Consider the following 18,012-nt stretch of genomic DNA (forward strand, 5'->3'; position numbering starts at 1 on the left):
AGACCAGAGACTGACTGATGGTTTAAGAGAGGAAAAGCTACCAGGAGAAAAGAGAGATATGGGCAGTTTAAGATGGGCGTGGTTGTGCAGGCTTAGAATCCCAGAATTTAGGAGGGAGAGGCCGGGGAAGTTAAGATCTAATATAGCCAGGATCTAAAATGATATTATATTAAGACATTAGGTTGCTTCTTTTCTTATTGTGTTTTAAACCTACTTTACACTGTCTGTGAGTATACACTTACATTTTCTGATATAAAATTTTTTCAGCAAAACAAATTCAAGAACATCATTGGCAATAGAAGAAAAGAAAGGGAAGGGAAGGGAAGGGGAGGGGAGGGGAGGGGACTGGAAGGGAAGGGGAGGGGAGGGGACTGGAAGGGAGGGAAGGGAAGGGAAGGGAAGGGAGGGGAGGGGAAGGGAAGGGAGGGGAGGGGAAGGGAAGGGAGGGGAGGGGAGGGGAGGGGAGGGAAGAAAAAGGGAAGGGAAGAAAAAGGGAAGACAAAAGAGGGAGTGTGATAGATTCAAAGGGAGATAAGAGTAGAGGAAGGGAGGACAAAATGTAAAGAATAACACAAAGAGTTGAATGCATTCCGATGCAGAATTCACTGGATTGGTAAGAAAGATAGGCTGAAAAACTCCTGTAGAAATCAGAGGCCCACTGCTCACAGGGTTAGGAAGACACACAAAAGCAAAGCCACTTCCCCTCACCTTGGGTTGAAGAAGCCTTTCATTAAAGCAGAAAAGATTATGTGCAAAGAAAATGATGTTTAGAATTACAGAACCTGGAAGGTAGAAACACACACACACACACACACACACACACACACACACATACACACACACATACACACACACACACACAAAGAGGTGGAAGAAGAGAGAGATAGAGAGACAGAGACAGAGAGAAAGACAGAGAGACAGACACAGAGATCAGGGAAGGAGGGAGGAAAGAGGCAGAGAGTGATAGAGATAGGGAGAGACAAAGAGAGGCAGAGACAGAGAGACACACTGATATAAGGGATGGGAGAGAGGGGAGGAGGACGGGTGGGGGGAGCAGAGAGAGGAGAGAGGGTGAAGAGAGAGGAGCGAGGGAGAGAGAGAGCGAGGGAAAGAGAGAGAGACAGAGAGAGAGAGAGAGAGAGAGAGAGAGAGAGAACACTAACTAAAAAATGACTAATAAAGTCAAAAACCAATGAAAAAAGGTCAGGTATGAGTGGAGGTCTAGAAATGAAGGTCATAAGAGTTAACAGCAGATCCACTGTGACATATTTCCGAAGGACTCGAAGGAATGAGTGTGATTAAAAACAACATTCAGGAGAAAACAGACAGTGGGAAAGGACATTTCTGGCTTCTTGTTGTTAGGGAAGTGTGGTAAGGAGTGAAGAAATCTGAGGCATTCCATCCCTGTGAGTAGCTGGAGAGGTATATGATGACTGATGTCACAGACACCATTGAGAAATTCTGAGGAAAGGTTTTGCAAGAGTCAGATGAGTACACAGAGCTACCCACAGATTACTTAAGCGCAGCTGAGGCAGTCCACATTTTCAATCTTTTATCTTTCTTTTTAAAACTAGCTGCAACTGACCCAGCATTTATAAAGCAATCTCGCCTAGTCTAGAAAGAAGTTGTAATCAAATTACTCTGCACAATACATGGTAACAATGAAGAGAATACTTGAATAAGAAAAGGTATAAAGCAGAGACCAAGTGGTAATTCCCCAACTTCCGGGCATCTTTTTAGTCACGGTTCAGTGAAGTTTAATTCTACAATATTATATTTTGACTCTTTTGCTCAGGCAGTAGGCTTGGTATCTGATATACCTTAGTAAAACTTAATTCCTCTTGAAATATGGAAAATGGATAGAATTATAAACAACTAAAAACCATGGTGTAATTACAGCAATGTTGTTAACATTTATAGGACAAGGTATTTTGGAGTAACAACTAGAGAATGCTTCAGTTGCAGATGGCATGTTGGGCTGTATTCATACTGAGACAACTCAAATAATCAAGCCTTAGAAAGTACTACATGATCATGTTCATATGTGGAATATAAAAGAAGCCAGTCTCAACATGTTGAGAATACTGATGTGGATCAGGAGATGAGAAACAAAACGTGGAGGTGAAGGAATGTTGGATGGGAATAATTTTGACACAGAGAAATACAAATATTTAGGAATTTAAAGACATTTGGCCTTTGCAGAGAAATGTCACAACATATGCATGTATCAGCATATCATAAGCAGCCCTTTTCAAAGCATAGAAGGATACATTTTTAAAAAACGACTTCACAATACATTTACATTCATAAGTAACTTCTAGCATAAAATTATAAGGGATGAGTCTGCTGGTGGTTAAAAGATTGTAAGTGGAATAATAGCAGTCCCATCCACACACGAATGTGCTGCTGTGAACTGTGTTGAACGATGCTAACTTCCATAAGCTTTCTCAGCCTGTCTGTGAATAGAGGATCCACTCTGCACAATCTTGTGGTAAATTATTCATAGTAGCAGACAAAGGGCACCTGAAAGAACTGTCAAATGCTGAAGAGGATCAAATATTACGGCTTCCATTTGCTGTTAACCTGTCTCTTTTTTTCTATAAACACATACTTCCAGGAGTCTATAAACTAAGTTGAAATGTTTAAACATTGAAACTTACAACAATTGATCCTCGAACAATTTGAATTCAAAAGTATATTATTCTGTTGTTATTTATATATCTCTATGAGTTAATTACAAGTAAGTATGGGTCCCTTTGGCGACAAGAAAAATTATCAGATCCCTTAGAGGTGGGGTTATAGCAGGTTTTGAGGTTCCTTCTCAGTTCTGGGAACAAAACCCAAGGCCTCCGAAAGAGCAAGGATATATCTTAACTGATGGGCCTCTCTCCAGGTCCTACAGCAAGCATGTTAAAAGCTAAGGGTTTCCTATAAACTATGTACCTAGTTTCCACATAATATCAAAAGTTGATTTTCTGTTATCAATTAAACATAGTTATCATTTGAAGTTCCATCTGAACGTGTTTCCTTATTGGCTCACAGTGTTACAAGAATAGTTTGGGGGGGCTTTAATTAATTTAAAACGTTTTGGGGGATTTCTTGCTGCCTTCTTTAAAAGATTGTATTAGGTTTTAAAAACTCAAATGAAAAGTTTTTAAGAAATTCACAAGATGGCCATTCACATCCATTAGTCCAGACTTTTTTCTGCCTCTCCTGCTCTAGATGCTTCTTCCTGTCAGGTTTTCAGCTCTTCTTCAATGCTGCTCTTTTAAAGCTTTGAGACTATGACCAGTAACAGGACAAGGAAGGAAGAAAACCACTCGCTACACAACCCTGACTTTGTTAGATCCTTGGGATCCAGAGTGAGAAGAGAAAAACTACTCACAAAGTCACCAAACACACATGGTGCCACCACCTATGTGCACGCGCAGGCATACACACACACACACACACACACACACACACACACACACACACACACCAGAACAAAAACAAAGCCCTACTAACAGAATCTAGAGACTATTAGCATCCTAATAACATTTCAGGCTCAAGCGTCTCATACTGAATTTTGCGAGTGAAGAGTATACTGGTCGCCACTACACATAAACTCAGCAGTGAGATTGTTTCTATCATTTGCTGAAGCTAAGCTCTAAATTATAAAATTGGCTCACAGTCAAAGAATGAATCAAATAAGCCAATCAATTGAAAGGATAGATATCATATATAAAGAATATTTAATAGAAAAACACATATTTGCATAATGTGATTCAGTTAAACTTAAATTTTCAATACATATTTTAAAACTATCCTAGTTATCAAAAATGTGGCTTCACCTGAGAGTGAAGGCCACTTCCCCAATTTATGGCAAACTCTTTCCATGGGTTCTTTGTGTTCAGACTTTATTCCCTTATAAACTTAGTGGAAAGTGTAAGTCTGGCTCGGTGGCATGGCCCTGTCTCATTGATACTACGGTGCCGGTCTGTCTCCATCTCAGCGTCTGTGAATACTATTTTCTAACTTCAGGTAAATGTTCAGCTATTCTTATTAGTGACAAAGGGGTGATTTGAAAATTTTAGCCATTTAGAAGATGTTAACAATAATTTAAAGGTAAACATTTTATGTTAAAGGGCTCTACCCTTTACCCATTTAAGTAGAGCTACAAGTCAATTTTGGGGAGATGCTTCTCTGCTTTGACACAGAGCCCATCCCATGGTCATGATCTAAAAGGTTTTCCTTAGCAATAGACGGAGCTTGCACTTCGCAGGTAAAGGCTGACTGCATTAAATTTTGGATTTGTTGATTTCGCACCTATTAAACTAATATGAAGGTTAACCTCAAATCTTTGTAACTTTAAGAGTTTTACATGGTTAAGTTCTTTTTCTTTTTTAGAAAGCCTATCTAGGGAATATCCCTCAAATTCGATCATAATTGTGATTCATTCTATTTATTATGTAAACTATGTTCTGGAAGTATACTTTTAAATGATAATGAAAATTAAATAGTATTAAACACACTCAAAATTTTTAAAGAAACTCTTGTCTGCAAGGAATGTGTTGAAGTCTCACTAATCACCATTAAAAAAAAAAACACACCTTAATAAAACTAAGCCAGTCACTGATATATAAAAAGCCTCTGGAGAACAAATATGTGTTAGAAAATACTTAAGTGAGTCTGTGAGATGAGCTATGCAAACGTTTAAGTCCATGATTGTTGCTTATATATTAAAAAAAATAATACTGTCTTAATCCATTTGGCACAACAAATTATCTTACTATTCAATACCCTCACACTTTCCAAAACAAATTTTTTAACACAAGAAAAATACAAATGCAGGACAGTGTAATATGATACAGTAGATTTAACCATTTGAATTATTTACCTATCTATTCATTATTGGTTTTGGTTTTGGTTTTTTAGTAGAAAATCCAAGCAGTTTGTAACCTGAACAGATAGGTAACAGAGCTTCCTTTGAGTAATTTAAACTCAGGACCTTCCTTGCTTCAACTTTGCTGTTGGCTTAGTCTTCTTCATATTGCACAACGCTAAAATGTTTATATCTCCACTACTGGCAAATCACTTGAATCTATGTAGACTACTGTGGGTGAACCCCAACAAATCACTATAAGCTGCAGGACTCTGGTGATCAGGGGGTTAAAAACTCCCTATCAGCAGGAAAGAAGCATTCTTACTTAACTCAGTGGTACAAATTATTTCCAGGTGGTGATAATTATCACTTATGGTGTTTGATATTCCGGACTTTGCATCTAAATTTAAACTTGACAAGTTAAACTTTTCATCGTGTGCATTTTCCCATAATCTCTCAAAGGCCAAAGACAAGGATAGACGGATTAGTGATGGGTGAAACCATTTCCACCCAAAATGGCAACAGTTAATTACAAGGCTTGTTGTTCATAATTAACTGTGTAAATCACTTACTTGAAAGTTTCTTTTCAAAGTATTTAAAACCAGCTCTTTTCCCAGGGGGATTTAATACTGTATATTATTACATACTTAAGTATTATTTTGTTTGCTTGAAGAACAAGATGTGCAAATGACACATTTAACTGACAGTCTTGCCAGCAAATTTGGAAATTTGTCATTAACGGAATTACTGGCTCCATTCCGCAGGGCTGTATTTTAGGACAGTCAAATTACATTCAGTGGGGAGAGACAGTTTATGAAGGCCGTTTAAAGAACACAAAAACGAATAGTGCCTTCATCAGCCATCATCAGAGAAGCTTCCTCCTATAGCAGAAGGGAAGAGACTGCAGGTAGACACTATACAGAAGTGAGACCTTGGTACACAGCCATAAAAAGGATGTTTTTAGCAAATCCCTCCTCTCAAGGATCAAGGAATCCTGTGGAAGGAGAGCTAAAAAGATTGTAAGAGCTAGAGGGCATGAAGAACACCAGGGAAACCATGTCCTGTCAATCCACATGAGCAATGGGCATAGGAATGCAGAGACAGGCAGCGGGTGTAGCATCTGCACGGGTCTGCACCACATGGGTCCCTAATGTAGAAAGAAGGGAACGCATGCCCATCTCTAACCCAGAAGCAATCTCCAATTGATAAACTACTTGCAAATGAAATTTTTAGTTTCTCCAACACTGTCTCACAGGGGAACCAAATTACACTTAAGTGTAGGTTTCATGCCCACAAGTAGATGGCCAACAGAAGGTGAACTCAATGGCATCTTTTAAGGTTCCTAGTATCACATTGTTGTACTTGGTTTATTTTTCTTTTCTGAACATTTCGTTATATATTTCATTTTATACACATGGATTTCCTCTGTCTTTTTGCTTCACAAGTCTGTTGCTGTGTCTTCCAGTTTATTGACTCTATGGGATTCCTGGGTGAACAAGTTGGACTCTGTTTTGGGTGCCCACTCGTGGACTATTTTATTTCTTGCTCTTTCTGACTATTTCCACGTGTTAATTTTGTGTTATCTTATTATATATTTTTATTATCCCTTAGAAGCCGGTTTTCTAATGAGAGACATAAAAGAGGTAGATGCAGATGTAAGGGTCAGAAGGGAGAAACTTGGTGAAGTAGAGGGAGGGGAAGATATAATCAGGATATATTGTATGAGAGAAAAATATCCATTTTCAATAAGATAAAATAAAGAAGTAAATAAAAAGAAAGGACAGGACAGAGTAAGGATGCAGCATGCACCCAATCTAAGTCATTGCTTTTGGCTGTTGGGATTTTTTTTGTTTACTTGTTTGCTTTTGGTACCATCTTCTGTACTTTTTCTGTAAGCATAGGAGTCAGAAGGTCACCCAGCCGATCAATAAAATACAAGGGAAAACAATATGTGCTCGTAGGAGTGACTAAATTCCTATCTTTGTGATGATGTAGAAACAGAATGTCTATGTGTTGATGAACCCAACAATTGTACAAAAGAGTATGATTACATTGCTTTCAGACATACTTTATAACCCACAGCTGATGACAGCAGAGACGTTATATGCCAAACATCGTCTGAATAGAAGAACTTGTCATGACATCTATGATTTGAAAGTATCGCCAAACTCCAACTGCTGCAAACTTTGTCTCCAATAGCAGCAGTGTTAGGGGACTGAACATTCTGGAAGACATTTGAATCACGGGGACATCTTTCATCTGATGATGATGTTGCATAACACTGGGAAATAATTGGTTAAAAGTTTCCTTCCAAGCAATGTATGAAAGTTATATGCAACTTCCAAGAATACTTTATAAAATACATACTATTGTTATCTTTAAAAATACTGAGATTATCTAGATGACTGTAAGTAAGCAATTTTTGAGAGTAGAGGGTGTCAATTTGAGAAAATTTAGATGTGAGTATTCAAATATATATTCCAAGCTACAGTCATTAGTCTGTGATAAATATTTAGAATCAGAAATTTTATGTAGAATATATTATGCATTAGGTGCCAAAGGCATTCTAAACTCCTCTGCTGATGGGGTTTTTTTTTAGGTCTTAGTAGGAACAAGAATAATATTCCTATATCAAAGGGGATCCATCTGAGGGTCAGAAAAATATAATGGTTGTTTATGGTCACTGAGCAAGTGTGCAGTAGTAGATCTAGAGTCTAAATTCCATTCTTAAGCATTTAAATTTTTACATCTTTCAACAGCTGTCAACACAACGTCAAAAACTACAAATTATTCGCTTTCTGTGCCAGTTTGCATGAAAAGAAGCCACAAGGACTAGAAAACATGGATATACATGCAGTTGTTTTAAGATTACTAAAAATATCATATCCTGTTACATTCGACAAAAAGTTGGGGCCTAAAAAAAGTTTTCTAGTTCCTGATTTGAAGTTTCATTGGGCAATCTTTCTTGAGGACTTGCACTGTCAAAGGTACTGAAAACACAAATAAATATATAGATCTGTCAGCAAATAGACAATTATGTCTCAGTGTGAAGTTTATAGAGAAGGCTCCTGACATGGCTACAAGTAAAGATCAGCAGCTCATGATTAGTTTGATCAATTCGATTCTAATTTGTACCCTAACAACCCTGTACTGTAATTCAATCTTTGAGCTTCATTGATTTCACTTGTTCTCACTTCCAAACTCTCTATGCCCTCCTTTGGCCATTTCTGATTGTGCTATATGCTTAGGGAGACTCAATGAACTCACATCCAACACCAGTGAGTTTTCCTACAGAGCCTTTGCAGAGAGCAGGATGCTAACAAAAGGCACTTAGGTGTCACTTGGCAAGAGAAGCCTTCACACTCCACATACCACCTCTTGATGGCAAGATCCCTTCTATTCTGCAGGTGGTCAGCCATCACTAAGAATTTACAATTCAGAACCTAGTTTTTTTTCCTAAGATTTTAAAAATCTATCAAATTTTTAAAAAGGCTAATGTTTCTCTATACAAAACAGCAAAAGGACAGCCTAAATATCACCAACACTTTACACTGCACAAATGTTGCAATTAGAAGAGGACCCAGGATGTGGTTAGTGAAAAAATGCAGTGAGGCATTGCTCAATACTATGGGCTATGTTAAGTATTCCTATAACACAAAAAATAAATGAGAGAAACTATTAACAATTCTTAATTCTCTAATAGGAGGCATTCAACAACTAAACCACAATAGACTGGATTACAGCAGGGACAAAACACTTCAGTTAGGTTCTCAGCATCAAGTGATAACCTTGAAGGACTGAGAAGGAGTTTGTATCACAGTCTTGATCTCCTATTTATAATTCATTATACAATCCACACCAACATTTCTCTGATTGAGTCGGTTAACTAAAAGCTAAGGGTAAATTCGGAACCACAAACGATCCCATATCCACTGGTATCCATTTTAATTCACTGCTGTAGTGATTTATGCATTAGCATAGGAATTAATTATATTAAGAAATATATTTTTGGCCCACCTGAATTAGTAGGTCTATTTCAAGTTGTCTTTCTTAAACAACTTTCTTGAATATTTCTTTAAAAAAACAGTAAATTGTGATCTTTAACCTAAATACAAATTTTTTAGTTTGATAATTATTAACATTACCCATTTTCACTGAATCTTTCTAAAACCTTGACGTTTTTGTCACTAAAGAATTTTCTTTCTGTTATCAAATGTCTTACATTTATATAATATTTAATTCATTAATACTGAAATACGATCACAAATATAAAGACAGGACAAATTTGGAACATCCTCCATAAACTTATATTCTTGGTAAACAAACAAGTCAGGTGACAAATAGCATTTCTGAGCATGTGTATATAGGTTACAGCAGAAAATGAACCCTACTCTCTGAAGGGCTCCCTGTACCAGGGACATTGAAACTGGGGTCCAGATACTACCAAAAAAATGGAGCTAGTTAGAAGGTTTCTTGTTTTGTTTGTTTTTGGTTTTGATTCCTGTATGGTGTTTCTATCCATCATTCTTTCTTACCATAACGCAAACTCTGAAATTGTACCATTCATGCATTCAATATACATTAATGAATTTTTACCATGGCCTATTTAAGAACAGAAAGCTATAATGAATCTTTATCCTAATCCAACCAATTTTGCTGGCTATGCCATGACAACGGAATGCTAACAGCACAGACTTTAAAAAAGTAGCTTCTACGTGTCAATCCGCTCCCCACATTCTGAGTAATTTATTTGTGCTCTAAGACGAACACTGGGCCACTAGGAAAACAAAGTAGGTGCAGAAGTCAAGTGTGACACTTGAGAACACTAGAGCTCTTTAGGGCTCACAGGACATAGCTGCCTCCTGTCTGGAAACCAGTCTTTAGTGCCCTCATTCAATCTCACATCCTCCTTTGCCGAATGAGACGAAGGACTAAGAGTGCATTTATCACGACATATTTTATGATTCTGATGAGACTTTTTGTTCCGAAGCACATTCCATTTTAAGATATACTTGACATTGTTGATTATAACACTATAATAAGTGAATTTTCAAACATGATCTGTGCCAAGACCTACATAACCGCAGAGCAGAACCCAAAATGAGAAATACTAAAATGACTGATATAGGTAACACATGTCAAAGGTCACAGGAGCCACATAAAGCCTTGGTATAGCCACAATACATTGGAATTCCTTTTCCATGGATAGAGCAACGTACTATGGCATGAAGGCTCTGCGGAAGATATTAGCAGTGATAGCACAGTAAGTAGTTCAGAAATATAAGGTTGCTTCAGAAGCTTAGCCAATGTTGCACTTGTAATTTATCACAGCATAGCACAGCCTTGCTATTGCAATCTACAATTTACCATGTTAGCGATTTACAATTCAAATGAGTCCTTCCTTTGCCAGAGAATGGACTGTGTTGCACTCAGTCAGTATGACACAAAAATGTCTGGTCAGTTTCATTTTAAATGCACGCTTTGTTTGGTAATGTTAACTAATTACTGTCATTATTTTTACTGTTTATGGTGGCAATATTTATCAGGCAAAATGTAATTTGGAATCCTTCCTTTCACCCAAACCTAATTCATTTCCTGACATTTCGAAATATTCATGTCCTGATTAGACATATTATGTCTTTAAAGCTCTTATATTGAAATGATTTATTTATTTCTTGGAGCAGTGTTAAACAAAGACTTTCTAAAGGGAATGGAGAAGAGAAAATACCAAGTCTTTTCCAAAACTGGAAAAAGAAAAGGAAGGAAATATGAAGAGATGAACAGAGAAGAGGCCAGATTTAGGCCTAAGGTAAAGGATTTAGGCGCCAGCCACTCCTAAATTTGCAACCTGCATTTAGATTCTGGCTTCCCACTATGACCAATGGGGAGACTCTTAACTTGCTTGCATCAATTTCCATATCTGTAAAATGGGGATGATACCCTCCTCCCAGGCATGTGGTGAGAATTAATTAGTGCTTGTGAAAGGCTTTGAAGATGAAACAGCCTGTGTAAGTGCTAAGTATTATTATTATGAGAGAACTGTCAAGTGCTATAATTAAACAATTTTAAGTCCTACAATATGACCTACTCCAAAATAATCAGGGCTCCAGGAGGGAAACGCACAAGCCTAAACTTTCTTCTCTCTGTGGACTAACAAAAGCTGGTAGGAACCCAGCGCCTGGGATTTCCCAGTGCAGTAAGTGGTAAATGCACAGTCCCCTTAACCTCACCACAAACAATGTCATGAAGGCATTAGGACAGGTTTGAAGTAGCTTAGTGTTCATGGAGATATAGTCATCTAAAGGACAGAGGAAGAAAAGAAGACTCCAGACATTTTCAACTACATCAGACACACACACAGGAAAAATAAGCTTGTCAGAATGCTGTTTCCACTGCCATAAGGAAGGGGAAAGGGTGTGTTCAAATGAAGCCCTCCATAACCTTTGCATGCTGGTGACTTTGAGCACTTACTGCCCTCCACCTCCTGGCTGAGGCTTTCATCCATCTTCTTTCTTTCAATTTAGAAATGATGTGCTTTCAGAGGAACCCTTAACATTCCTTTGTGATTTTTCTTCTGAAAGAACAACTGGTTAATTCGTGTAAATGCCCATCTGTTCATTTACATGAGCAAAAAAGAGAAAGATCTTACCAATGAGGAATGTTTAAAAACTTGACACTAACTTTTAGCAAATGAGAAGAGAATATCAGCCCTATTATTTTCCTCCTAGTATTTACTTATAGGAACTTGCTCAAAACAAAATCTACCCGTTTGTGCACGGGAAGATGGTCAATTCGTATAAACCACAACCCAAACGACATCTCAAAATGAGAAGGAATCTATCTTAATTTAGTGTGGATTTCAATAGTAGTCTTATCAGACTAAAAATAATTCATCTCTCTTACAAAGTCCTTCGCATAACCTAAGGGACTTTTTAAGTAGAGTTATTTTGAAATCACTATGTTCTAGAATTCATGTTTGTTTAATGTCGTAATGCCCGTATGTATTATAATTAAGTATGAAATGTGAAAGTCCTGAATAGGACAGAATTCCACATTGTTACTGAGAGATAATTCATCAACACAAAACGAACAAAATAAAATCTAAACTCAGAGCTTAATTCTCTTTGGAATGCTGGGGGGGAATAAAGGAAGGTGCAGATCACTAGGAGAATGTTTTCAAATCAATGGAGATGAATGCTGGTGGCTATAACTAGAAGACAGTAGTGGAACACTCACAGGAAACAGCTTACCAGAGCTTGAACGTGGGTCTCATCTCCTCACAAATGCCTATTTGACAGAGGCAGCCATTTACTTACTTTAGGCCTCAATTTTTTCTTCAGAAAGGCTAGGAATGTGGGCTTCTAAATTACAGGAGCATTGCGAAGATTTCATAGCATATAGAACTGTGTTCCTTCCTGGCCAGGAAGAACGGCATGGTCTGTAAGTCAGGAATGGAGGCAACGGTTGGGCCTGCCTCCCTGGCATCTGTGCAGATCCCGTCTGAAATGATAGCCAACACTTCAGGGTGGCAAGAACAGCTTCTAATTAATCCTCAACAGGTTACATTGTATTGATTTGCTCCACAAAATTACTAGGTATGCAGAAAGCTATGAGGGTACATTTAGTGGTTAATCAGACTCACACAAAGTTCTTTAGAGCAAAATATGAACCAAAGCACAAGACTTTATTTGATAAGGAGAAACTAAAGTCCACTAAGGCTTTCTGCATTGGTGACAGCTAAACCCATCCATCATTTAATTAATTTAACGACTACGTTCTCCAGTGCAACTGGTATTGGATTCTGGCTTATGCTCTTATTATTATTATTATTACTATTATTATTATTATTAATTATTATTATTAACCTTTTTGGTTTTTGGAGACAGAGGTCATGTAACCCAGCTGTCCTATAATAATTTTCTATTTACTTGATGCTGGTCCTGAACTCCTATTTCTCCTCCTTTTACTTCCCAAGTGCTAGGATTATAACAAACCCTAGGTTGAAACTCACTATTTATGAAATATCATGGTACACGGTCTTCAGATTTCATAAGTAATTAGACCTAAAAGGAAAAGAGGAATGTGGACAGGAAGGACGAAGAAAACTACAAGAAATCACGTTGGGCCACTTGAACTTGAAGATGACTGACTAGACAGAGTAGAGTAGAGTCTTATTTAAACACCTTGATTCTCAGTGTCTTTCAAACTATCCTCTATATCAGCATGGCTATCGTTTGTGTCCCTTACATTAGTATTTTAAATAGATTGGCTCACGCTCGTTACTAGAAGGATCCTTCTTGCTCTTTTGCTTTCTTTTCTTGGGATAGGAGTTATCACACGATAAACATGGCGATGACCAAAAACATTGAAATAAATAACTGTAGCACGCCCTGATCTATGGCTCCATGGTGTTTCCTTCTATTGCTGCTAAAGTGATCACCTGAGTGACTGTGCCTCATAAACTATGCTGCTCTTCCCTCTGTGATGCAGCATATTACGTTGGATGGTCAGAGTTTAATAATTGCTATGTTTTTAGATATTTGTTTAAATAGTACAATCCTATCTTCGGTGGAATGGAACATTGGATGTTATTTTCTCTTTTATTTATCCATCTTATAATAATAAACATAAAAGTAACTCTGAATGCTTACTGATAGCAAATATATGTGTGTGTGTGTGTGTGTGTGTGTGTGTGTGTGTGTGTGTGTGTAACTATTTGAAACTAAAATAAAAATAATCAGACAGGACCATAATAGCTACTGTAGTATATATAATGTTTCCCTTCATTTAAAGAAATAAGTACATTATCTATAAATATTTACATAATGGAAAGTACACAAGATTTATGTTCTAAATTGTGTTCAGTTATTCTTTATATTGAAGAGCAAATGGGTTTTACAAATTCCTATTTGATATTTCAAAACTGAAAGGTAATATATATTCAATGAAGATGTATCATAGACACAAAAGACAAACAAACACAGACACACACACACAGAGAGAGAAAGAGAGAGAGAGAGACAGAGACGGAGACAGAGACAGAGACAGAGACAGAGGGTTCAGTTTTTAAGTGAATATTTCCAGAAAAAATGCTTTTTAAAAATATTCTCAAATTATGTATGGCTACAAGCTTCCAATATGAGGAGGCACCTGTCAATGTGGGCAAATATCAGTTTGCAGAGCCATTTGTTATACTTATCCCAATAATTAATCTCTTCCTTTCCTTAAATTCCCTTACATTTATGCACAGAGCAGAAGCTCAGTCTCCATCCTAGTTGGCTAAAACTAGGCCCATACTCATAAGCATAGGCAAAGAGAAGTTACCAAATCATTCTCAGCAGGCACCCAACTCTTGTCTTCTTTTTGTTTACAAAGCCAAGTTCAAATGCTTAAACAATAAAACTGACATTACACTTACTGGTCAACTGTATTTAAAGTTTATCACTGACAGTAATTTCCCAGAAATTTGTTCTTAATCTAGCCTCCAAATTACGGGAAGTTTACTTAATTTTATTTTTTAATTATATTAAATCATTAAAAAGTCCCATCAAACAGCAAGCCCTTAAGAGATGCTTTTATTATCTATAATTTACTAAACCAACTTTCTATGCATCACTTTTATTTTTAATCAGAAGGAAAGAGAAATATTCTGATTTTCTCTCTCTCTCTCTCTCTCTCTCTCTCTCTCTCTCTCTCTCTCTCTCTCTGTGTGTGTGTGTGTGTGTGTGTGTGTGTGTGTGTGTGTGTGTGTGTGTCTTTCTTTTCTCTGAGCTTTACCTAGGCAACAAGGAATAAATAGCTCACGGATTATTCTATAAAGTGATCAGTGAGTGAGTTTCTGTTGCCAGTTCTGGATCTACACATTGTTTGGTAGTCTGGTCAATACGCGTACCACGTATAGTTAAATGTTCAGAAATGCAGCAATCCCCCTTGGGTAATGAGGACTTGGAAAACATTTGGACTTCTTTCTGGGGCCTCTGTCTGCTTTCTCTGTCACACCGTCCATGAAGAGTGTCTCTACCACCCTTCAGCCTTACTCAGTCTCCAGCTTTTCTCTGTCTAGGAAGGCCTCACAGCAGAAAGGTAGCTGCCGGCAAGCCAGCTTTTCTATGCACCATTTGCTGAGTTCTCCTGCTCTATCCTCTTGTCTGAATGGAATACCTAATGCTTTACTGGAGAACTAAACAATGACTAACATGAACATTGGAGATAAAAGAACTTGCATTAATGCTAAGGATCATCTTTAAAAGAAACTTCTTAACAAAACAATCCTCACCAAAATATGTCAGTACTCAAGAGTGGCCATTTTATACATAAACGATTGGTTTGGAGGCCTAAGGATATTGGAGATTTTAGGTTTTAGATTTGAGATTTCCAAAGCAAGCAAGATACAAAAGAAGAAAGCTGTCTAGACAAATCACCTTGAAATCCTCAACTCCAATAAGAAATTACTTCTAGCTGACATATTACTCACCCTTAGGTCTACCTATAATTAATGTTTCATGTATTGGTAAATAAGACTACATTTAAATCTGTGAAAGAATTAGTAAGAAATGAAATTGATTCCCAGTAGAGTCTGCCATGTCTGATTCAGAATGCCAGTCGTAATCATGCAAGCTTCTGATTGCTAACAATTAAAATCCTGTTCCCACCCCCTTTTTTCTCCTACTAAATTAAAGTCTTTGTAAAAAAAATTGTAAAATTTACCCTGTCATATTAGTGACAAGTGGCACTCAGCTGGTAAAGTAGTATATTAATACTGATTACTCTGATTAATAGTACTGTAAAAATTGGTTCAATGGCTCTTTAAAAAAATTTTTAGGAGAACTGATGAGAGACATTCTGAGTAGAATATATAATTGGGTCATCACAGTCTATCACAAAGAAAAATATTAGAAATGTATGAATTAATGTGAGCTTTTCTAGTTTGAATCAATAAGCTTATTTCAAATAGAAGAGAATGTCAAATGAAGTATCTACCTTCCTTATATTAAGAGAAACCTTTAAGAAAATAAAGCTCACAGCTTTTTAAAAAAAAAAACCAACCCTATTAAATTCAAGTGCTGTCAATAATCATGCAAATGAATATAGATTTAGCATTTATAACTGTCAGATGAGCCAATATTGATTGTGGTTTGGATATAACTGTTCTCACAGAAACATAGCATATTACAGAATAAAATCAATACCGCATACTGGTCTGATAAGAGTGGGGAGGGCTTCTATACATAACAGTTTGCTTATCAACTCAGCAGTATTAATAAAGCATTGATTCTTCTAGACCCACATTTCGCAGTTAAGGATCTCTCCTTTTGGACTTTTCTCACTAGTTCTCACTAATAAATACAGATATAGAAAGCCCTACTCAAGTAGACTTTTCTGCCAAAGTACCTTATTTAAAAACATCTCTCAGAGAACCCACTCAAGCATAAGAAAGATTAAGGTAGACTGGAGTACTGATGTAATGTAAGGAACCCACCTGCTTAGGACAGTGTTTTCCACGGCATGACTATGTTGCAGCAGGATGTGGTAAACACCCCTGTCTCCATGGATACACATGGATAGATTACTGAAGAAAACTGACAATTAGTATATTTGTAATAATGGAGAAAAACGGTAAGGAGGTAGCTTCGGGCTTGGAAACAGAAACTTCTAAAGCTTAACTCAGAAACAGGTAGATTCTCAAGGAGGCACAAGGCTTTCAGGAAAGCATCAAACATCTCTGGAATGCAGCATCCTTATCTGCAGAATGGAGTTAACGATAATTGATCTCCAATGCTGAAGGACATTATGAATACTGAAGATAATTTATGTAAAGTACCACTCTGTTAACTATAAACTTTCTGTTGTTATAAACTCAGGTTGTCCAATCTAGAAGCAGTTGCTCGCAAAATGTTGACCTCTCAAGTTCTGGAAATGTTCTACCAAGCCAGCAAAGGAGCTATCTGTTAAAGAACATCCAGTAAGGAATTCTTGGCATAGACTAGGGGGTTGTTCTATTTGACTTCTAAAGCTGTTATTATCTTTGGAAATATATAACTATCCCAGAAGATCTCTTCTGCTCCCTGATTAAGTTTAACCAACATTTACTGAGCTCCAACCACCAGACATGCAAACATTAACAAGAATCAATCCACGTCCTTAAGGGACTCGGCATAAATGGAAGATACAGAAACATTCACAAGTTCAAATCAGCATGGCACGTCTGTGATATAAGTTGTAGAAGTCTCACATGTGGGAGGGCTTTCCTTATGGACAAAATCTCAGAGAGAATCACATCAGTAGGATCAACAAAGGAACAAAATGTTCTTGTTGGGTATTATATAACAAACTAAGGACTCCAACAGAACGTGGGGCTTTGGAAAAGACATATACATTGTCCAGCTGCAAGGCCCAGGACAAAGTGTAGTGCTGGAAACAAAATGAGTGCATCATCACTACAAAATACCTCTTAGAATAATAGATAACAGCAAAATCCAACAAATTGACTGAATTTTACAAAACTAAAGAATAACAAACTAAAGAAAGCATTTCAGGACATTATGATCATGTTTGCACAGCATTCAGTGCTAAAAACAATTGTTCTCCACCCAGAGTTCTTCTCAGGTTATAAATTCTCACTCTTCTAGATGTCTCTATAGCCTATGCTTTTGTCCTCTATTCAGTTTAGCTCACTTAAATATCCATTTTTAAAATCCTATATTTGCACAGTAAATGTGGCAAACACTTTTGCAGCCAACACTGTATACCTCATGTATTTTATGTATAGCCAACTGAGAATCCAAAGGAGAAGTGCATTCAGGTACAAAGTTTCCAGCAAATGAATGAAATGGTTTCCAGTTTAATTTTTTTCAAAGGACTATTCTCTGAAAGGAATTCCCTTACAAATATCGTTGTGCAGAATATTATTACATAGGGGGGAAGTACAAAAGTAAAAGGTGATTTGTGATCTGTGTGGGGCAAGGACATTTACAATACTCAGTGTGCCCCTTTCACAACTAGACTGCTAACACAGCAGAAAGGGCAGCCACTCGATCTGCTCACCTCCCAGGCATGCCTGCCTTTTGCAGGTGCGCCTCAAGGACTTCTCTCCCTTATTCTTTGAATCATCTTGCAGACACTAATGAGCATCGCTTTTCAGCTTTAAT

General features: G+C 37.2%; 3 protein-coding genes across 19 annotated transcripts in view; 2 read left to right on the top strand and 1 right to left on the bottom strand.

Annotated features, from left to right (window-relative positions):
• Positions 1-18,012, bottom strand: part of Trps1 (transcriptional repressor GATA binding 1) — a 226,572-nt gene that overhangs the window by 112,228 nt on the left and 96,332 nt on the right.
• Positions 1-18,012, top strand: part of LOC148004790 (uncharacterized) — a 139,167-nt gene that overhangs the window by 68,722 nt on the left and 52,433 nt on the right. The window lies entirely within an intron of this gene.
• LOC120093649 (uncharacterized) overlaps positions 1-18,012 on the top strand; it is a 54,970-nt gene that overhangs the window by 3,358 nt on the left and 33,600 nt on the right. The window contains exons 3-5 of the mRNA XM_087559763.1: positions 7,624-7,851; positions 10,549-10,673; positions 16,726-16,826. Coding sequence (XP_087415889.1) covers positions 10,575-10,673; positions 16,726-16,826 — 200 coding nt within the window. The 5' untranslated portion in view covers positions 7,624-7,851; positions 10,549-10,574. The remainder of the gene's footprint in view (positions 1-7,623; positions 7,852-10,548; positions 10,674-16,725; positions 16,827-18,012) is intronic.

The sequence above is a fragment of the Rattus norvegicus genome, chromosome 7 (assembly GCF_021556685.1).
Source record: "Rattus norvegicus strain SHRSP/BbbUtx chromosome 7, alternate assembly SHRSP_T2T, whole genome shotgun sequence".
NCBI lineage: Eukaryota > Metazoa > Chordata > Mammalia > Rodentia > Muridae > Rattus > Rattus norvegicus.